Source organism: Cydia strobilella, chromosome 25 (genome assembly GCF_947568885.1).
Source record: "Cydia strobilella chromosome 25, ilCydStro3.1, whole genome shotgun sequence".
NCBI lineage: Eukaryota > Metazoa > Arthropoda > Insecta > Lepidoptera > Tortricidae > Cydia > Cydia strobilella.
In genome coordinates, this window is record NC_086065.1 from 1,296,997 (window position 1) to 1,320,229 (window position 23,233).

Here is a 23,233-nt window from a genome sequence, read left to right on the forward strand (position 1 = left end):
GATCTCTTCCAGTTAACCTTTGAGTAGATGAGAGGAGAAAGTGAAAAGAGGGTGACAAATGTAGCAAAATGTACAACAAGGTACCAGAAAGATAAAGGATATAAATACATACAAAATTAATAGGATAAACACCCTTGTCACAGTGTACCCGCCTTTTAATAACAATTCAAGATGGCGGGAACCAGTGACAAGTAAGGGTCAACTGATACTCTTTTTTAAGCTAATCGTAAAAGTAAGAATGATCAAAATATAAGCTATTAATAAATAATGATCCTTACAAACAGTGTTGCTAACAATAATGTTCTATATTATGCTCATGTAGAATATATAACCACCAACATACAAATCCACGCGTACGAAGTCGCGGGCAACAGCTAGTAAGTACATAATTATGGGATACAAAATCCAGGTTAACTATATTACTATTGTATTTGCTACATAAATAGGTATTATTTTGAAAATGTATGCTTTGCGTATGAGACAGTTATGCTATATATAGGTATATGTTAAGAGTGTTCATGAGATGCTTAAGTGAAGCGGTTCGCTCTTTAGGTGTGTATGAAACTCTCAACATGTATATTCGAGATTAAGCAGCTATGGTGGTGCTACTGGATCAACTAAAAAAAAAAGCGACTAAAAATAATAGTGAGTAAAAACCGTACTGATCTAAACTTTGTTTATTGTAAAATAGTTACCAAACTATGAATGGGCTTAGAAATGTTCAGTTTCTTTTTTTACAGTTTTTACCTATTTTTTTAGCTAGTATAAAACATTACTGGACTCAAAAATCCGGGCCATATGGCTATTAAACAGCCAACTTATCAATGAAAAGTTCTATTCAAAATTTGCAATATTTTACCTGTCAGTTTAAAACATAAATACCTACTTGCGATCAATAACCATGGCCGGCAGGAGCTTAACTCAGAGCATGCATTAACACCAGTTAATCACACTTACATCACAAAGGTTGTGACTTCAGGCAAACTATGCGTTCCTAGAATTAATGACTACTACGGGGATAGAACCCTTAGGAAAAGAATTCCATATTTGCTTAATAGTTTGCCCGAAGCCATAAGATGTGAAAATAAGAAGTCTAAATTTAAATCTATGTTAAAAATACACTACCTCAATATTTTGTAGTAATTGCACTACTATAAAATTAAGTTAAGTACATATGTAACTAGAGACTGATGACCCCACAGTCAAACTCTTTATTGAGTTTTGCGGGGCCATGATTATTGTAAGAATACTCTGTATTTTATTAAATAAATAAAATAAAAATAATAAAAAAGGAAATCCTTTAATCGTCGGTATTTTCCTTGCGTGGTATCCCTGAAAATGACAGTTAGAGTTCAGAGTAACCCTCAGAATAATGACTAAAGCAAAGAAGCCGGGCAAAAATAAAAGCTTGGTAAAAGATATCGTATTCACAACACGCTATTACTTTTTGTCTATGAGTGAGTGAGACAACAATCCGCAAGTTCTTTCGTTTTTTTTCAGTATTGTCATAAGATGAACTGAGGGAAATGTCAAATGGTCCTATGTGGTTCTATAATATAATCCAGCCAAATAAAATATATGTTCGTTATTTCACAGGCAGGTGTCAACTGTAACAACTTGACATAGTCGTATTATTTTAGTTGAAATATTTCGGGAATTTCAGCGGTCATCTTGGTTTATTTTAATTATATTGTTGCTATTCCTGAAAGATTGTTGGAAAACGTGCTGAGTTTTTATTTGTAATGGTTTGAAGTTCCCTTTGTGATAATGTCTTGTGTGATCGAGGGCTATAAATCGCATACAGGAAGAAAAGAAAATACGCACGAACCGAAAACCTTTAATCGGTGAGTTTTGTTCAATTTTGAAGAAATTAATTTATAGGACCTGACCCTAAACATAGAAATCGATATGTTGTTTATGTAATTATTACTTGCATTCAAGTCTATATAGATTTTTGCATATATTTTCGAACTTTTCTGCTAAGTATGAAAGGTTATATTTTTGGCATAGTGATGTATCGACCTCAGATCAATAACCTATCGACATTTACAGCTTTCTTATAGTTTGGCCCAGGACTGTCTCATTTTAATTGATGAGTACAGTCAAGGGCATAAATATATATACATTCCCAAAGTCTCAAAAATATGTGTACGCTCAGACAATAAAATCGTGTTCACATATTTTTAAGCCATTTGTCTGGATCGATATTTTTGCCTTCGACTGTACCTATAGTTTTCTTTGTTCTTACTTACTGACAGATTGTGTTTGCAAGACTATAGTTTAATACTAAAAACCGGTCAAGTGCGGGTCGGACGCGCGCACCAAGGGGACCGTACTTTTTAGTATTTGTTGTTATAGCGGCAACAGAAATACAACATCTGTGAAAATTTCAACTGTCTAGCTATCACGGTTCATGAGATACAGCCTGGTGACAGACAGACGGACAGCGAAGTATTAGTAATAGGGTCCCGTTTTTACCCTTTGGGTACGGAACCCTAATAAAAAAGACATTAATGATCATTGATGAATGTTCCTTTTATTAATATTGTTGGTCACAAAACTCAACTTTTTATTTCAGATTTCCAAAGCACGAGGAATAGGGGATTTTACTGCAATGTTCTGCCACCAGAGTGCAGCACTAGCTTTTTTAGTGCACCGTAGAGTAACTTATTCATACTGTACCTTTAACAGGTTGTTGACAAGTTTTCAGGGGACCTACCGGAAAACTCGAATGCGAAATTTCGTTATCTAGCTGCCTCTTTATCGCTCGAATACGCAAGAGTGACAGAGATGTTAGATAACGAAAGTTCGATTTTCTTGTTTCGCGATAGACCCTCAGATTGTGATAGTGGCGCCACCTACACCGAGTTTCGCGTAATATTCCCTATTATTAAATAAAAAAAATATATTACACGAACGTTTTTTTTTTCATTTCCTATTTGGTACAGTCAGCTGCAGAGAAAAGGTACCCCACGTCCATACTAATTTACAGAACTTTGTATGCAGGAGGGGTGCCTTTTCTCTGCAGCTGACTGTACATGACTAGAAACTATACTTCGTCTTTTAGCATTAGAAAAAACGGTAAACCATTTCCACGTGTCTTTTTATTGACAAGTTTTTTTATAAATATAGCAATATTTTACTTATGAAAGCAAAAGTATGTAAATGATCGTATATTATATTTGTTGTGACTTATTTTCAAAGTGTTTTTCGATAAAACGACACGTTAAGATCGCTCGCCTTCTTTCTAATGATAAAAAAACGAGAGGTAGTTAGACGGTTCTGAGTGGTAGACTGCAAATGAGATAAAAGCTATATTAGGTACATGCATTAATCCTCATATCAGGCGGCTCTTTGATTCCAAGGATTGCATAAAGTTTTTAGAATATGAAAATTATAAAAAGTATAAAAGTTATGCAACCCTTGTATTCCACGCATTTCATTTCATTTCATTTCATTTCAACGAGCCGCCTGCTACAGATTTCTTGAAAATGCCGCGTTTTTTCAGGTTCAACTTTCATTAGCCAGACTATTATCAATTTGCCAATTTCGTGATTATTCTTTTACACGGCACATAAACTTATGCATAATTTATCGATATAAAAAGTCGACACAGTTACATCCCTAGCAAATTATCTAACTTATGACACCGTACGTAAATGAGAAATAACAAGCATATATGCATCTCTTTTCGGCACATTATCTAATTCGTAAGGAAGTAAAGTACGGGTATACATATTTGCGAAGCATTTTTGCCCGACTTCTATGCTTTAGTCCTCAGCTTTAGTCATTATTCTGAGGAGTAACCAGTCTTAAATAAAAATTGGCTAACATTTATTTCTGTTTTATTCCAGACATTATTTTAAACATCGATTGTACCTCTACCTTCCATAATCGATTGAACTAAAAATATCAGTGTCAGTGCATTGTCTAGTGTCAATGTCATTAATTTTTAATGGCGCGTATTTTAAATATTTTAATTCATAAGATGCAGTTATGTAAAGCGAGGCGTAGACTAGCAAGAACTTGCATCCAATTTACGAGAATTTACGTTAAGCCCGCTCTATACTCGTGCGCGAATCGCGGCGCGAAGCCGCGAACGCGAGTGTGGAGCGAGCATCGCAGATCTGCGAAATCGACTCCACACTCGCGGCTTAACGCCGCGATTCACGCACGTGTGTGGAGGGAGCTTTATATTGCTTAGTAAGGTAAACAGCATTCAAATGTGAAATAAAAATAGATATTTGTATTACAAGGGCAAAGTTGTTGTTTTTTTTTATGAAATAGGAGGCAAACGAGCAGACGGATCACCTGATGGTAAGCAGTCATCGTCGCCCATGGACATAAGCAACATCACAGGAGCCACTTAAGCATTGCCTGCCGTCCCTTGAGAACCCTAAATACCCGCTTCTTGAAGAATCCCATGTCGTAGCGCAAGATATACCTCAGGAGGCAACTCATTCCACATTCTGCACGTTCTGGGAATAAATGTCCGTCGTCCGAAATAAATGATTTATATTTTATTTTATTTTATTTTATAACCTTCAAAAAAGGTATTATAACCATCGTTATTATTTTAACTCGGTTATAAAGGCTCGGTTATAATATCTTAATGATGTGAAAAAATAGTTAATATATATTGTACCTATTATACCGACAAGTTATCGATACAGTCATATGAACATTTTGTCAAGCCCTAGCGTATAGTAACAGTTTAAGTTTAAAAACTTAAAATTAATTGTATAAACCGGCTTTTTGCACTTTTTATGCTGTTAATTTGACAATATATCGTTAAGAAAACTTCGCTCGGAATATCATAATTACCTATGAAATGAATGTTTGCCTGGGTTATTTCGCCCTGTAATACTACAATCCGGCACTCTACACGACACCATCTTCACTACATTACTTTATTGTACGTTTTCTTACTGATTTCTTTTTATTTTCAAGATTAAAAAATACGGCAATGCGCTCCGGGTCGAGTTGAGCCGCCCTGTCACTCTGTCACTCAAAATGGGTTACGTTTTCTCATTTGTTTTCTTTCGCACTCATGGGATGTTCATATACGTGATGGATTCCCTTTCCCACACTTCAGCTGTCTTTATTGTTTATGCGTAAGCATAAATTTAAGGTCTGTGATTTAGACGGCGATAGCAATCATTGTTCACAATAGGTCAGGTAGGTTTTCACATTCCGAAAAAAATAGGTGTACTTAATTGTTATGATTTACTTATAATTAGTTATAATAATGAATTATAAAAAAAATAGCTATTTTGATAAAGAGCGTGGCGCATTTTTTTTTTAAATTAGCTAAAATGGCTAAACTTGACAATACGTAGTAACGACAGCCAAGCCATAGCCAAGCTGCCGTTGTTTGACGTTGATGACGTTGATGCTTTTTATTATCATTATTATTAATTATCAAACCTTGATCAAACCTATATATAGTCAAGTTCTCAAGTTTTATCAGTAAGTAATATCAGGGCACCGTTACCAATTTTAGACCCAAATAGAACTAGTCCAAAAAATTGCATTTCCTACTGTTTACTATTAGGCATATGTTATCTATACCGGAACGGTTTTAAGCAATTTAAACTAACGCAAAACTCAAGCCTAATTAACCAATAAGGGTATTAAATCGACCCTCCCCACATGTTAATAGTTCCCAAAAACAAACATATCTTTGCCGTTTATTCTGTATCCTTAAAACATATGAAAAGACTAGGAATTTTAAATTTCACCAACTGCATTTATAAGACAAATTTTACAAATATAGTAGCAGTGGCGCTAGTGGTCACAGTAAAAGTGACAGTTACTATGAAGTTGTATTCGTTCCAAATTTCGCCGCCCGCATTATAAAGTTGGTGAAACTATAAATTATAGAAGGTAGCGCCATGGCGCATACCGAAGCAATTTGGAAGCGCTAAAGTTGAAAGGTCGCATGCCACGGATTAAAATATGCGGAAATGCGTACGGGAACTGTCAAATAAAGATTGTTAGGGATCCGTGGTAGTTATTAAAACCAAGACAATAACGCAACAACCAACCTTTGGTTGCGTTGCGTGACAGGTAGGTGAATACTGAAAACATTGCACAAACAGAAAAATTTACAAATGGCGGACTTAATACCAAAAGGCATTCTCTACCAGTCAACCATTGGGTCAAACAGAGACATAAATGTTGGTGCAGCAGAAATTCATAAGTATAGATAGACATTCTAGACACGACGCGTACGGCAGTGTGTCCGGCTTCGAAAGTTCGAAGAGAAAGCCGTGTGTGTAGGTACCCAAAATAATTTTGGGTAGAGTATCACAAGAAAAATACTTGCCTAAGAACAAGAGAATAACCCACCTTTTTAAACACATATAGGTATTTTATACATTCAAGAGCGTTAAAAATAGGCAGATACCTTGTATTTATTAAAAAATCAACAACTGTAACTACAAAAACAACAACTACGGAACCCTTATCTACCTGAAATACCAGAGCACTTTTTTTATAGGCTGAATAGGCATCAATCAGGGTCTCTGAAAAAATAAGCGCCGTGCCATAGAGCAGTAATTATAACAAACTATTTCGGTTATTTGAAAAGGCGCGAAGTTTTTGCAATTTATAATCTTGCGTTCAAATTCTTTTAACTAATAAAAATAACTGATATTTTTTTGTATGTAGTACGCATGTCACATTTCGGCTACAAAACTAAGTTTAGGTTCTTTTTTAACAGTTTTTAAGTTGATAGGAACAAGTATAGCCTTGTGTTATTAAACGGCCGCTTGGCTTACCCGTATATTATATTAGGTACCTAGTTACATCCATAGAGTAACTTATACTAGAGCGGTACTGTCATAGTAAATTTTGTAACCCCAGTAAATTCACTGCCATCTGTCGACACACTTTAAAACTAAAAATGAAGATTTATAAAAATACGATAGAATGTATTTAAATATAGATAAATGATTTTTTTTATTTGCATTAATTATTTTTATGATTTTGACCCATGTTCTTTCACTGATATGCGTTAAAATTGTTAAATAACAAACGAAACCGTCAACGCCATCTATACGACTGTAGGCCAAAACTAGTAGCGCCCTCTGAACGAGAATCAAATTTTCTTGATTTTCGAGGCACGTTTTTTCCTTAGACTGTATCTATCTATTACGGAGTTATATCTATCTTCGTTACATCTAATCTACTTCTCTTGTAGCTGACAGTCTATGCCGTGTTGCGTTACGTAGGTAAACGTACTGTGGGTGTACAGTATCTAACAGTGTACACTGTATATTGTGTACAAACAACATTTTCATGCGCAGTATTAGATTTTTTTAATCAATCTCGTTAATACTGGTATAAAGTACTTTACACTAGTCTTATACCTTTAAACGAGCAATTCTATAGGTATATTGTATATATATTTATATACTTCGATGATCTCGGAAACGGCTCTAACGATTTCGATGAAATTTACTAGGTATATTGGGGGTTTTTGGGGGCGAAAAATCGATCTAGCTAGGTCTTATCCCAGATATAAGTTATTATGTTATTATACACCTGTTATACACATACACATACATATTTTGCACCAGCTGACTGAAATAATCGTCAACACAGTTATACCACGGAATACTATAGTGCAGTTAACTAACCATTCATGAACCTTAACACAACACACTAAGGTCGATAACGACTGTGTTGTTGTTAGAACATTATAAACAAAAAAATGCTCAAGTTGCTTATGAAAACACCCAAATCACCATACATGTGCCTTTAAAAATTGAGGAGTTCCCTCAATTCCTCAGGGATCCCATCATCAAATTAAACAAGCATAACACTACATCTAATACTCGTTCATGATATATATCTTTATGATTACTGGATACAGGCCATATCAGTTGCCATAACTGCGTGCCTGCTTATTAAATAATAATAATAATAATATGGGACCAACTTAGAAGTAGCTCCTTTTAAACAAAAAAAGAATTACTCAAATCGGACCACGGGTCTCGGAATAATCGGTGAACATACATAAAAAAAAAAATAGCCACAACCGAATACAGAACCTCCTCGTTCTATGAAATTGAAGTCGGTTAAAAAAAACAAGCGCCGCCAACTCATAATTGTGACAAAATATTTCGGTTATTCAAATTTCAAAAGGGCGCAGACATTTTTTGTGGAGATATTTATTGTTGACATCTAGTGGGACATTTGTTTGAGTTTTTTTGCTGGTAATTATAGAAATGACGACTTAATGAAGATATTTTTGCTTTTAAATTGGGTCTGGGTTTGAGCTGGTTTTGAAAACTTCTGTGGTATAGTTGGTCAAACCAAATTGTCAGTAAATAAGAACAAAAAAAACTATACCTACTCATCCTTTCCTTATGGGTGCTAGTATTAGTATAAGACAAAGATAGTATAATTCTCTCTGCCTGTTTGAAATGAGACAGTCCTTTGACAAACTATATCTACAGTAGTACAGTATTAGGTACTCGTATTTATTAGGTAGATATGTGTATTTTTATTAGGTTCTGTCCGCAAACAACGAAAGTCGAAATTTTGTTACTTACTATTGTTATCGCTCGAATACAATAGAGTCAGGAATCTCAGGAAACAAAATTTTGATTTTCTATGCTCGTGGTAGATGAATCTGGGCGCACGGTAGTGCCCCCGCCAAGTCGAGCAAGCCAAAGGAATAACCGTTTCTGGAAGACATTTAGGGCAGTTCTAGATTTATTTCAAACTAACTACACAAAACCTTTACAAATTATACATATAAACCTTCCTATTGAATCACTCTATCTATTTAAAAAAAAACCGCATCAAAATCCGTTGCTTAGTTTTAAAGATCTAAGCATACATAGGGACAGACATACATACAGAGCGGAAAGGTACTTTGTTTTATTCTATGTAGTGATGATAAAACTGTAAGTAACTAAAGTACCGATCACACACCAGTCCGGTGACATGCAGAGATCTCCCCCAAGAGCGCTTAGGTATGTAGAGTTGCCACTCCTCAACAATTTGCTTTGCCACAAGCTGCCCTGCACAGGCCCCGTAGCCAACATGCCAATCGCTAACGCTCCGTAGCGATCGAAACGCAACTGTCACTGTCGCACTAATATGAAAGAGTGATAGAGAGACACAAAGCGTTTCGTTGTCGAAGCGATAGCGATTGTTACCTTGGCTAGGCCGGCAGCTAAAACAGGGCGATGGGATCATAACTCTCACAACATGCCTGTACAGATTTCTTTCATTTCTTTGTAGCGACAATCGAAAAACACAATTTAAAAACACACTGAGAAATATTTAATTAACTGTATATTTATTACGTTATTGACATAGGTACCAAAGTCCGCTGACAGATAGACGGACAGCAGAGGCATATAGTAGGTAGGTTTGTCACCCTTCCGGTACGGAAGCTTAAAAAAAATTATGACATAGACTTAGATATTATAAGATATACTCAACCTTTTACAGACAGACTTCTAAAATACTTGAAAAAGAACATCTTAAAACATAGGTACCTAAAGAGTCTATGAAACTTAATATTCTTCTATCTAAGTTAGAAGATTCTTAAGACGCGATAACTCTACTCAAAATAGTAGATATGAAGTAGGTAATGTTTGGATGACGCCAGCAGCGCAGCGCACCTAACAGGAACAGGAAGACCGTAAATCTACATTTGACTCTAATTAAGTGCATAACCGACTCAATCGTAGGTATCAGGTATAAATAAGGTTATATATGCCTTTCTACCAAGTCAAAGCCAAGACTCGCAATCAAATAATTATCTACACATTAATAACAAATGTCAAAACCCCCTCCGACGCGTCCAATTACACAAACTAACTAAATAATTATCACAATTAATGATCACGCGCATAATTCACTTCCTAAATAAATCGTCTTCGATGTTACAAAGCGCTCGCGCAGCGGCCACGCCCCCTCGCTCTGATTGGTCAATCTCTAATTATATCTTCATGCGCGCTCCAAGAGCTATTTGCATCGTTTAAGGCGCTTCAACGGAATACCAACTCTATCTCACGAATCACGAAGGTTGAAAATTGTTTGGGAAGTTTTTAAGTGAAGCATACAGAATTGTCAACCCGAAAGACGCCCATTAGCTGAAGCTCTTCATCTTCATTCCAATCAAACTATTCAGACAAGTCAAATCGTGTTAAAAACACATTCAAATTTGAATTCTAAAGTTTGAAGACAAGGTTAGTTTTTGTTTGTTATAGAAGTTGAAACGCAAATATGTTTTTCAGAAGAGGCAGTTAAGATTCTTGGCTTGGACCAATTTGACAAAAACGCGTCGTTAGTTTGGGAGTAGTTTAAATTATTATCGCGTGTGAGACACTCGAGACAGACTTCAAAGCATCAAAACGATGTGGAGTTCTTTTATGTGAAGACGTGCGAGTGAGGGTTTTCGGAACTTTGGTTCTGAAAAAAATACGTTAAGTGGTAACTGGTGAGCGTGTAGTAGATTTTAATTAATAGAATTAACATACGTTTTCATTATTGGCTAATAAAAAAGTGCAATACCTAAATAAAAAGAAATCAGTTCTTAGATGCTATATTTAAGAACAATTAAAATCAGTGATTTAAAAAAGGTCATTTTGAAACAAAGAAATACAGCAACAACCAAAGTACCTCCAAGAAGTACCAAGAAGATGGACAACACAGAAGCAATGGATGTCGAAAACGGAGTAGAAAAGAATGACAAAAAACTCCCCTTTTCAATAGAAAACTTACTTTCAGACAAATTTAAAGAAACAAAAAATGTAACAAATAATGAACCTGGTGCAAGTGGTGATAATGATAAAGCTGTGTTTGATTATCCGAAGTATAATGATGATATTGATGATAATGATAATGAGTCAGATGATGATAAAAGTGATGTTGATGTGGAGAGCTCGACGGATGCGCAGGAGTTGGATAAAGTTGCTGATTATCAACAATCAAGTGAGTATCATGATTCCATATAAATAGGGATAAAAATAATAAATATAGGATAATTACATTTAGGTAAATAAAAATAAAGGGAGGAATAAACAAAACATCGTGTTTTTACAGGCATTTTTCTGCGTGTTTCTGTTGCGGTTATAATAAAAAAATTATTTAAATATATTCTCTAGTGTTTAAGGTTTGCGGGGAACTTGGTGTGATAATATTTAAAGAGTACACTGTGCTACAACAAATATAAAACGGTAACGCGCGTTAAGCGCGTTTCGTTCTTAAACCTATGCGTTATGGCACGGAATCCTTAGGGCGCGAGTCTAAAACAAAGTTGGCCAGGTTTTACAGGCCGTCAGGCTCAGACCCAAAAACACTTGTTCTAATAGGTGCACCGTTACCAGCATTCCGAAAAAAGTCAAATTAAATAAACGCGGTTTAAGTGTGAAGGAGTAACAGACAGATCTAATAAATATTAGGGATTCCGTCAAATTTTAAAAGGAGTTCCTATAAGAGATACTGCTGCCCATAAGAAATAGTACGGAACATTTATAATATTTGTTTTTTGCAAAGAAAAATGTATGGCGTATTTGGCGTAATACACTAAAGTAGGTACCGTAATAAATAAATATACAGTTAAGTAAATATTTCTCAGTGTGTTTTTAAATTGTGTTTTTCGATAGTCGCTGCAAAGAAATGAAAGAAATCTGTACAGGCATGTTATATGATCCCATCGCCCTGATTTACCTGTGCAGTCAACCTTAACGCAGGGCAGCTTGTGGCAAAACAAATTGTTGGGGAGTAGCAACTCTACATACCTAAGCGCTCTTGGGGGAGATCTCTGCATGTCACCGGACTGGTGTGTGATCGGTTCTTTAGTTGCTTACAGTTTCTTCATCACTACATACAATAAAACAAAGTCGCTTTCCGCTCTGTATGTATGTCTGTCCCTATGTATGCTTAGATCTTTAAAACTAAGCAACGGATTTTGATGCGGTTATTTTTAATAGACAGTGATTCAATAGGAAGGTTTATATGTATAATTTGTAAAGATTTTGTGTAAATTAGTTGAACTACCCGTGCAAAGCCGGGGCGGGTCGCTAGTTTGAAATAAAACTAGAACTGCCCTAAATGTCTTCCAGAAACAGTTATTCCTTTGTCTTGCTCGACTTGGCGGGGGCACTACCGTACGCCCAGATTCATCTACCACGAGCATAGAAAATCAAAATTTTGTTTCCTAAGATTCCTGACTCTATTGTATTCGAGCGATAACAATAGTAAGTAACAAAATTTCGACTTTCGTTGTTTGCGGACAGAACCTAATAAAAATACACATACCCACCTAATAAATACGAGTACCTAATACTGTACTACTGTAGATATAGTTTGTCAAAGGACTGTAAAATCTTCTCGACTTGGTGCGGGCACTACCGTGCCCCCCGATAGGCTAGCTGTTGTATCAACAAAATAAACAAATAAATACAGTGTAAACTGGCGGACGTTTTTAGGGTTCCGTACCCAAAGGGTAAAAACGGGACCTTACTAAGACTCCTCTGTCCGTCTGTCTGTCACCAGGCTGTATCTCATCAACCGTGGAAGCTAGACAGTTGAAATTTTCACACATGATGTATTTCTATTGCCGCTATAACAACAAATACTATAAAGTGCGGAACCCTCGGTGGGCGAGTCCGACTCGCACTTGTCCGTTTTATTGAAGCTGTAGAGAGTTTTCGTTATATAGAGAAAAAAATATATTAAAGTAAAGCAACTGGGTATAGCCAACAAATGTCGACGTTATAGGAGTGAATCGATATATCGAATGATTCGAGTGACGTTATACCTACTTATAAGTCTGGCAAAAAAGAGTAGAAATTAAAAAGTGGCAACACTGTAGTGTTGTCCCTTCAAATCAATCTAAGAAAAACGGGACAACACTACAGTGTTGCCACTTTTTAATTTCTACTCTTTTTTGCCAGACAGTATATATGGAGTTTTATACTGTAATTCGCATCAATTTTTTTTAGTGAAACTGCTGATGAACGTATAGAGTTAGACCAAGAAAAGCTTGCATCGATTTTGATAGTACACGCAGTGCAATAAGTGTTGCAAACTGGGAACCTTGTTCACTAGTAGCGGAAGCCGCTCGACCCCAATTTCAAAGGAATACCGCAAATCGATGTAACAGGTTAGCCGTTTGGCACACGCATACTAGAGGTCAAAACAAATTTTTTGACCCGCAGTTCCTAAAAAAAATTCGCAGGGGGGGGAGTGGTAGAACATTTTTTTTATAGTTTTTTTTTTTTGTATATTGTACAAGAAAAATCAGTAAGGTATATCGTAGCTAAAGAATACAACCTTGATATTTTGTGTCAATAACTAAACAAATTATACCAACTGATGAAAAGTCGCAGTTAAAGGGTTAAAGAGGTATTTCCCGTTGGATATATGGATATTACGTATCATTTTATGATTAATATGTACCGTATCTGCAGTATAGTTCTATAAGTCTCGTGAAATAGGTATTGAAGTAGAACTGTGTCACTTTGTAAAATTGAAAAATTAAAAAAAAAATGTTAATGATATTATTTTCAAAATTGCTTTCTTGGAGTTAGACATGAGGATATCACGAATCATTTGTGGTATATTGTACAAAAAAAAAATCAGCCATATCGTGTCTGGAGGAGCCCAAACTTGGTATGTTTTTTGTTTTAATTTAAAAAAATGCCCGAAATGTAATGATGTGATATATTTTTAGAATCGCCTCAAAAAGCCCTTTCGTATAATACCACACGATAGGTTTTGGAAAATTTTTTTTTCCACAAAAAAAATTAATGTTTTACCACAGCGAAATTTTTTTAGGAACTGTGGGTAAAAAAAAATGTTTTGACCTCTAGTATGTGTGTGCCAAACGGCTAACCTGTACATCGATTTGCGGTATTTTTATACGAACGGGTTAGACTATAGGTAACGGGACGGGAAGGACGGTAAGCATGATAGACATTGAAAGGAGAAATTGTGTGAAACACACCTAAGTAAATGTCCAGTGGTGTAGAACCTACTTTATAGCTTGAATCGCCTCCTGCTGCGTGTGGCAACACTGTTCTCTCTCTTAGCCGCCATTCTTACCGTTCACATCAAAAATGTAAGAATTTTCTATATTAAATAATAAATGCAGTAAAAAGTGAAGTTAAAGTTTTTATCTCAACTAGTTCAAATCTCTCCACCCTCCAACATTTACAGAGATGAATGCTGGAAATCGCGTGAATGTTTCAAAACGCTGTTATGAGCAGCCAGAAGGTGTCGCAAAAAGCACGGTTGGCTGTGCATGAGGGTGTTGGTGTCTACACTTATGTATGGTAGCGAAAGTTATTGGGTATGGCACAAGAGGCATCAGAGCCAATATATTAACATATTTAAAAATAGTGACATATTTCATATTAAATAAACTAAAACTAAAAATAAATTAATATCAACACTAAGGGTAGACTTAGGTACCTATAAAAAAAACATCTTAAAGACACCCCATCCAGCAGGTCTGCCTGCGGCATAGACCCCATAATGTGTTCTCAGCCTTATGGCTGAGAACGCACTGCGATTATTTTTCTTGCGGTTTCAGAACCGCAAAAAGTGTAACGTACGGCATACTTCATAAGCGCACGCACTAAAAAAGACTGAACCCGCAAGAAATTAGACTGAAACCGCAAGAAAAAAACCGCAGTGCGTTCTAAGCCTTACGCGTTGCGAGAAGTACGCGCCAGGCCTGGGGTCTCCTGTGGTCATCAGCCGTGCCGACAGAGCCCTCACAAAGGCCTTCATGTCGGCCGACCAAGGGCCCAGTGTCCCTACTGCGAGCGCCACTTACTCGTAGTCTTGTTTTTGCTCTATTTCGTTTGTTTCAATAAACTACCTAATTACAGATGTTATCATTGTTATTGTATGTGCAAAGTTTTATTATACAATGGAAGGTGAAATTCGACCGAACTTGCCGGGGACTCTTAAAGGATGACTCACGTTAGACCGGGCCGTGTCCGGGCCGGAGCTTCCGCGCTTCGTTTTCTATGGAAAGCATCACGTGATCACCTGTCATGTCATAGAAAAATAAGCGCCGGAAGCTCCGGCCCGGACACGGCCCGGTCTAACGTGAGTCATCCTTAAGCCGTCATTAAGAAATACATAATTCTCAAATAACACATTTTTAAACGCTATAATTTTACACTTAAAAATAGGAATAAAAAACTTACGCCACTTCGCGCCTTCGCGGACCATTTGCCGTCGCGCTACGCGGACCCGGTGCGGTGACGGTGACTAAACGGCGTCTTATTTATTTTATTTGAAAAATTATCCGAAAGAGGCACTCATATGTTAATTTGATTTAACTTGAGATAAAAAAATAACTAAAACCATTCTGTGCTAAAACAAAATATATATATAGGTACAATGTGTGGCCTGTAATAGGAGCAAAAAATTAAACTAGGCTGTACTCCTCATACCGACCAACATTTGTTCAGCGACTTTTAAAAATAACTTGTGTTTTGATTTTTAATACACTTTAAAGTTTTTTCCAAGACGCAATGTATTGCGAATTTAGTTATGTTTAAGGTGTGACATGACAGGCAACGTCAATCACAATGATAATGGAGTACATTGAAGATAATATTTATTTTGTATGAAAAATACGAACAAATGTTGGTCAGTTTGAGGAGTATAGCCTGCAGTTTAATTTTTTGCTCCTATTACAGGCCACACATTGTATACATACATACGTACATACATATAATCACGCCTATTTCCCGGAGACCACGGATTTCCACTTGCTACGATCCTGACATACCTCTTTCGCTTCCTTCACTCTCATAACATTCCTCATACACGCTCGCCGGTTTAGGGTGCTCTTGACCTTGCCTTTCTTCAGGATCTCCCCGATCTGATCAGAGAAAGTCCGCCGAGGTCTACCCCTTCCAACTCCCACTTCTACTTCTCCCTTATACACTCGTTTTTTTCATAATGGTACGGAACCCTTAGTGTACGAGTCCGACTCAAACTTGGCCGGTTTTCACCTTTAAGTCCGACTTACTCGTATTAAATATGGCAGGGTATAGGAAGTATTTGACGAAAAATATCTAGATACGTAACAACTACAAACTAAGTCCTTTCGGACGACTTTTCAGCTATACACAGTGGCGGAGCTTCCATAGAACTCGATTCCCACCAGCTTGCCTAATTTTAATGTGGTTAGGGCCACTTGTACCATCCCACTAACCCGGGGTTAACCGGTTAAACCTGGAGTTACCATCGTTACAATTTGACACTGGGTTAACGTTTTAACCGGTTAACCCCGGGTTAGTGAGATGTTGTAAGTGGCGCTTAGGAAACTAAAACGAAAACCAAATTGGCTCCGGCTTTACTATACGAATATTTTTGAGTTTTTTGACGCACCGCCACTACGGTCACCAGCCTAATACAGTCGGACCAAGCTGACTCTGCATGACTTTGGCAATGAAAAAGTGTGTCATTTGTCAATATTCAATATCATCATTAAAGCACAGAATAAATAATAGTACTACCGTACAGAAAGGACACTTCCTACAAAACCGAACTTTGACAGCTATTCAGGGACGAATCACGGTGTCCCTTTCTAATGTATGGCAAATTTCAAGTCATTATGTTATCTGTGGTCGTGCACGCAAAGGAACGTCAAGTTGTGCCAACCCTAATAATTGCAATGCTGACTATGCTGAGCAAGTTGAAGAAATGTAATTTGCACCGCGCGGTCTCTCGAACAACTTGTATGTCAAAAAAGTCCAAATAAATAAATAAAATAAAATAAAAATAAAAATCATTTAATTCAGAAAACATAGGTTCCATAATATGGTTAGTAACTCTTTACTTAAGAACTATGTTAGAATATTATTAAAAGGAAAGGAAGGCTAAACTAAAATAAAATAAAATTAAAATTACAAAACATATAAGATGAGACCAAAACATAGGTATTTTACTTAATGTAGTTCTTTACTTTTTAATAAGATCCAATTTTGACAAACATTTAAATAATGTAAATACCTAATCATTTTAATGTGAATAGGTAACGATATCCTTTAAACGTCGAACTCTGACAGTTTTACAACATTTTAAAGACACTGGCCACTACCGCTTTCATGTTTCTAACCATAGACAATTTTTCTTTTTCCACCGTAATTACGGGGGGAGTTAACGAGACGCGAGATTTATCTGCGTGGAACGGATTTAGAAAATGAGACATCAACTTACTTGTGTGCGTGGAACGATTCAAACGGCTAATTTGAGTTTGGAACGATATCTGTGGAGTTTGGATTGCTAATTAATAAAATATAGCCGGTCAAACAACTTTGTCAATAGAAAAAGGCGCGAAATTCAAATTTTCTATGGGACGATAACCATTCGGCCCTACTCTCTATAATTTTGCCACTTTTTTCTACTATTCATGCTGAGGTGAGACCATTTCGTGGCACTTTCTTTTTTATGTTTCTCTGTTTTGTATAATTTTCTATTTGTGTGTGCTAACGAATAAATTAAGTATTTCTATTCTATTCTATTACATATAAAAAAATACAGAACCTCCGAACCGAATACAGAACCTCCACCATCTTGAGATTGAAGTCTGTTAATAGCTAGGGTATTTGGCTGTATTTAAAATAAATTATTTTACACCATGCATGAAATAAAGCACCAGAAGATTATAGAAAAACGTAGACAGCAGTTATTTTTACACAATTTCTATTTTAAAACCCGTATAAAAATATAAAGAGTAGGTAATTTGATTGTGACGTCACATGCTAGTGTTTCATATAAATTCCATAAACAAAATCGTTTTGACAGTTCGAAAAAAGAAACTTATGTGACTAGTCACATACTCTATTTTACAGTAGGTAAGTATGGAAAACAATAAGGATATACTACACAACATACAAAATCAGCTTTTTTCGCCATCGGTGATAGCGGTTTACAACTACAGTGCATTTGAAGAAGAAGTCTTGAATAAAAAATATAAATTTACAACATTTTAGCCCAAAAATTGAGGTTAAAATGCTGTAGCTGCAATACCAGCATACTCAGGTATTCTAGCTCAAAGTTTTCACGCATTTGAAAATCAGCTGCAAACATAGGTGAACTTTTTCATGCGTGTGAAAGATATTTTTTTTTTTTTAGTAAATAGTCCGAAAAAGATACAAATTACAATCCAGTTAAACTACTGACCGAATAAACCGTTAAAGTCGCCTTTATTGCTACAGCTCATAAATAAATTAAATGTCTGTGTTTTTTTCTCAAATTGCTAGTTAGCACGAGTTACTGCCGTTTGAAACTGTTTATATTTTCAGAAAGTTTATTAGGTTTCATGAACATGTTCTCACAGACGTTTGGATTGCTAACAATCGTGCTAATAATTCGCACTTCAGCTTTGATCGTCTTGATTAACGGAATTTTAAACAGTCTATTTTTTAAAATACATTTTAAAAAGAAAATAAGTTTTTATCCGCGACCGTCGTAAATATACACAAATATTTCATTCACCGCTATAAATAACGACTTAATTTATCTTTGAATTGTTAAAACAATCGTACAAAACCCTTCAGTTGACACTTGACGATAAATTGATGTTAATTGGCCTACCCCTGCCCAAGACATCTCAGGAACGCTCCTCCACCACTTCAAACTCGCAAATGTCTATTTCTAAACGCTAATTAATCTACACACAACATTATTGCTCTTGGCATAATAGATCGATTCCAAAGTCTTAAACGAAACGGAACGCAATTAAAAAACATATAAGTCACCGGATATTCAGTTTTTAAAACGTTCTAAAGTCAAACGACGCTCATTAAATCATATTGAAACTGAAATACAACCCGTTTAAACATATGTTCTTTGAAATTTCTTTAACGATCGCGAGATCTAATAAATCGTCTCCACATTCATTCTGACCGTCTACAACAAAAGGAAATCACTTGTAAAATTAGAAATCACACAATCCTCAACCTTGTTCCATAGGCATAGAGTACAGCGTCATTTTTTCGTCTTCATCGTGACGTTGGCACGATGTGTATTTTGGCGGGATAATTAGGATGCGTTCACGTTAAACGGCGGCGCTCGATCCAAGATGGCGCTGTCGGTAGTCGAATGACATAGTGATTTATTGCCTCTAATTACTCAAGGAGAGGTGTTTATTGAAAATAACTGCGCGGCGACGACACGCCGTGTCCGTCCTGTCTGCCCGGAGTTAGTAATTGGTCGGGACAATAATAACGTTGTAATGATCTCTCAAACGGTTCCTAATTTTATGGAAAAAGAGAATGCTGAAGAGAAAATCTTTTAGCTGTAAATAAACCGAGAAAGGACTTGGCTAATAATAATAATCTATCACTAATAATCTACACCTACACATCACTGCTTTGTGTTTGTGTCAGCTGTGTTCATAGGCAGTTCTTACTTAATCGCCCTTTTGTCGTCACCCACCCACCCTTGGTCAGCAACTTTTATTTAAGACAGTAATGGTGGCTTTTCTACAAAAATAAGCACCAAATCACCAATGACTATAGTACTTTTCAGAACCATCAATCATTGGTGAGTTCCTAACGAATCCAGAAATGTCTTAATTTAACTAAATAACGACTTGCTTTAAAAACAATCTGAAAAATGATTAATGAGCCCGGGTATTTATTGGCAACAATTTTCTGTGAAGTGCTAACTCGTTGACATTTGCACGGAATTGACATTTTGGTTGGTTGGCTTGAAGTCAGAAGCCTAGTACCAAAGATAGATATAACTCCGTAATAGATGGATACAGTCTAAGGAAAAAACGTGCCTTGAAAATCAAGAAAATTTAATTCTCGTTCAGAGGGCGCTACTAGTTTTGGCCTACAGTCGTATAGATGGCGTTGACGGTTTCGTTTGTTATTTAACAATTTTAACGCATATCAGTGAAAGAACATGGGTCAAAATCATAAAAATAATTAATGCAAATCAAAAAAATCATTTATCTATATTTAAATACATTCTATCGTATTTTTATAAATCTTCATTTTTAGTTTTAAAGTGTGTCGACAGATGGCAGTGAATTTACTGGGGTTACAAAATTTACTATGACAGTACCGCTCTAGTATAAGTTACTCTATGCTAGTACTAAATATTCAAAGTATGCCAGCAAGCGTTGAGGCAGAACTACCAGTACACACGACAGTTAGATTGCCCCAATTTGTCCGACCGACTTGTCAGTTTAGTACAAAAGTAGGATGATTGGATCCTAAGGTCAATGTGTTCCTTCCTGTGGACCTAATGTCAAAAAGGAGTAAGTACCAACTGTACAGGGAGTCACATTCTGCAACCCTATGAGGTACAAAGCATTACGGCCCAAAGAATCTGGAATTTCCTGGGTTCAACGGGCATTAGAATGAACTTTAAAGGGCCGTCACAATAGATCACTGCTTGATCGACGTGACACTCAAAAGGCCCCCAACACCACAATAATAATAAGGTCAATGTGGAGAAGACCGTCTATCAGGTAAGACAGTCTACAAGTACAAGCTCTCGTCGCTTTTAACTCTTGCGTTTATAGAAAATACGTACTCCACTTACGGAAAGTAGCTAGAGCAAAAGGAGTGAAACTCTTCCTTTTTGAATGTGACGGAGCAACTTACGTATGAGAATTCTTGGCCTATAACGGTCAACAACAAAAACATGCCGGTCCACATTGAGGGTAACTGAGATTTACATTTACATAAAAGCAATAATTAATAGAACTAATTTGTCTGCAGGCTCCTCCAGAGGCAAGCGCGCGCGCACCGCATTCAGCGCGCAGCAGATCAAGAGTCTAGAGGCGGAGTTTGAGAAAAACCGGTACCTGTCTGTAGCCGCCCGCGGACGGCTGGCGCGGCAGTTACGGCTGACAGAGACGCAGGTATTTGCATCATCCGATCTCTTCTCCTTCATCTTCAGCGAGTATTTGCCCACTGTTGCATACCTACGCCCACTACGCCTATCCAATTTTCCTTCAAGCAGCCCGATTTGCTGCTTCTCTCCTCCAGAGAGGGACTGCAATTTTTTCTGTCATCCTCTCTTCTGGTTCGAGACGGTTGGAGGTCTGTGATCCGGTCTTTTAGAATGAGGGCTCCACGCTGGGACACGCTTTCTCCACCTCCTACCAACTCATCATCCAATAAAGTAACGGAAGTTCAAGTAGAACTGGTAGTTGTCTGTAGCTGCCCGCGGACGGCTGGCAAGGCAGTTGTGGCTTATAGGCCAATCAAATTAGATCCATAAAAAGCGTTTTGAGACTTTTGAGGAATGAATTCCCATTCCCAGCAGGCCAGCAAGCTGGAAATCGTTTTAATACCTATACCTTTATATGTTCCTAAATGCGTGTAATCCGAGTTCTGCAATCCCAGGTTCCCGAAAGTACCTCTGTTCTCGTTTTTTAGGATTTCATTATTCTGTTAATACATCATTATTCTCCTTTCAGATCAAAATCTGGTTCCAAAACCGACGCACAAAATGGAAACGGAAGTACACCAACGACGTAGAATTACTCGCGCAGCAATACTACAGCAGTCTCGGCATAGTCGCTCCCCGACCAATGTTCGTAGGCGACCGATTATGGATCTTCAACTACCCTAACCGAATCCCACCAACACAACAGCAACAGTGGATGAAATCTATTAACATCACGCAACCACAGATACAAAGAAGTTTACCTTTTAAACCGGAAGTGCCATTCGCCATGCCACCGTATCCGAACGAACGCTTCTTTCCTGAACGCAACCTTTTGACAGCTCCTGTCAAAATTCCAGCGCAACCCCGCCTTTTGCCGCGCGAAGTTTATAGCAATATGGCGACTGCCCAAAGAAGTCTGGACGTTTATAAGAATAATATTTTAAGTCATAGTCCTACTCAGGAGAACGTTGATCATTTGAGGAGGTTAGAGGAGAATTTTAGCATCTAAATATAGAAATTTGAAGTAGTCAGCCAAGGTACCTAATTGCAGTTATTCAAGGCAAAAGCAACTACCTAATACTCTAAAAATACAAGTAGTGAGTGTATAACTAGTCACTTATTCATGGCACACTTTCGCATATATGTCATAGAGTTCACACGTAGTTGTCATAGTATAAGAGGCTCTACTTCTTGATGTATTTGTAAGGGTAGTAGCATTTGCCCCATAGTTGCAATTGCTCTGGCCGAACTTATTGTATTTACCAAAGATTTGTTTAATTTTTAATAAGTGCTTTATTTAATATATTATACCGGGTCACTCACGTTTATAAAGTCGATGATAATATAATGCCCATAACGAGGGGCATACCCCGACCCGGTTCGATATATCAACATAGTATTAAACAAAGTAGCTTCCTGCTGTCTGGATGGATGTCTGTCCCTACCCTATGTATGCTTAGATCTTTAAAACTACGCAACGGATTTTGATGCGCTTTTTTTAATAGATAGAGTGATTCAAGAGGAAGGTTTAATGTATAATACATCAGCATTGCCCCCGTGCGAAGCCGGGGCGGGTCGCTAGTATTTAATATTTCAGACGGAAGATTTGGTATTAAAATTTAATAAGTGCTGTTTTTCGCGATAGTTTATATATGTTCATATTATTAATATTGTAACCATAGAATAACACACGCTATTGCGCGCGAAAACCAGCGTCACTTTGTAATTAATTTTAGGTCCGAAGTGTTCTTATTTATCTTTGTAAATAAATAAATTCGTCAAGCACGAGCCGTCACTTTTATTTTTACCACACCACACCCGAACGGAAAAGCTCTCTTAGCTTTTGGAAATCAGTGGGCAACTGAGTTTTACCTCTATTAACACATTACAAAAATACTTAAGTAAATTTTGGTAAATTTAATATGTAATTAAACCAGATATAGAATTTATCCGTCTAATCATTAATTAAAAGTCTTTTAGGGTTTTGTACCCAAAGGGTAAAAACGGGACCCTATTACCAATTACTAAGACTTCGCTCTCATAAACGTGATAGCTAGACAGTTGCAATTTTCACAGATGATGTATTTCTGTTGCCGCTATAATAACAACAAAATACTAAAAAGTACGGAACCCTCGGTGGGCGAGTCATACTCGCACTTGGCCGGTTTTTAGTATTTGATGTTATAGCGGCAACAGAAATGCATTTCAACTGTCTAGCTATCACGGTTCATGAGATACAGCCTGGTGACAGACGGACATACAGACAGCGGAGTCTTAGTAAAAGCCACAAGTGTCTCGAAGCTCAAAATTAAAACGGCCA

At 36.9% G+C, this 23,233-nt stretch overlaps 1 protein-coding gene across 1 annotated transcript; it reads left to right on the forward strand.

Annotated features, from left to right (window-relative positions):
• Window positions 1-10,667: 10,667 nt before the first annotated feature.
• On the forward strand, window positions 10,668-22,230 carry LOC134752855 (homeobox protein ceh-30). The gene is made up of 3 exons (XM_063688623.1): window positions 10,668-10,959; window positions 20,739-20,881; window positions 21,443-22,230. The coding sequence occupies exons 1-3, from the start codon at window positions 10,668-10,670 to the stop codon at window positions 21,920-21,922; spliced, it is 915 nt and encodes a 304-aa protein (XP_063544693.1). The 3' UTR covers window positions 21,923-22,230.
• The last annotated feature ends 1,003 nt before the right edge of the window (window positions 22,231-23,233 follow it).

Excerpts from the sequence above, each read along its gene's own strand:
- LOC134752855 (XM_063688623.1), top strand. The coding sequence starts at position 10,668 with ATGGACAACACAGAAGCAATGGATGTCGAAAACGGAGTAGAAAAGAAT. Across the intron at positions 10,960-20,738 it reads TGCTGATTATCAACAATCAA|GCTCCTCCAGAGGCAAGCGC; the intron begins GTGAGTATCATG and ends ATTTGTCTGCAG. Across the intron at positions 20,882-21,442 it reads TACGGCTGACAGAGACGCAG|ATCAAAATCTGGTTCCAAAA; the intron begins GTATTTGCATCA and ends TTCTCCTTTCAG.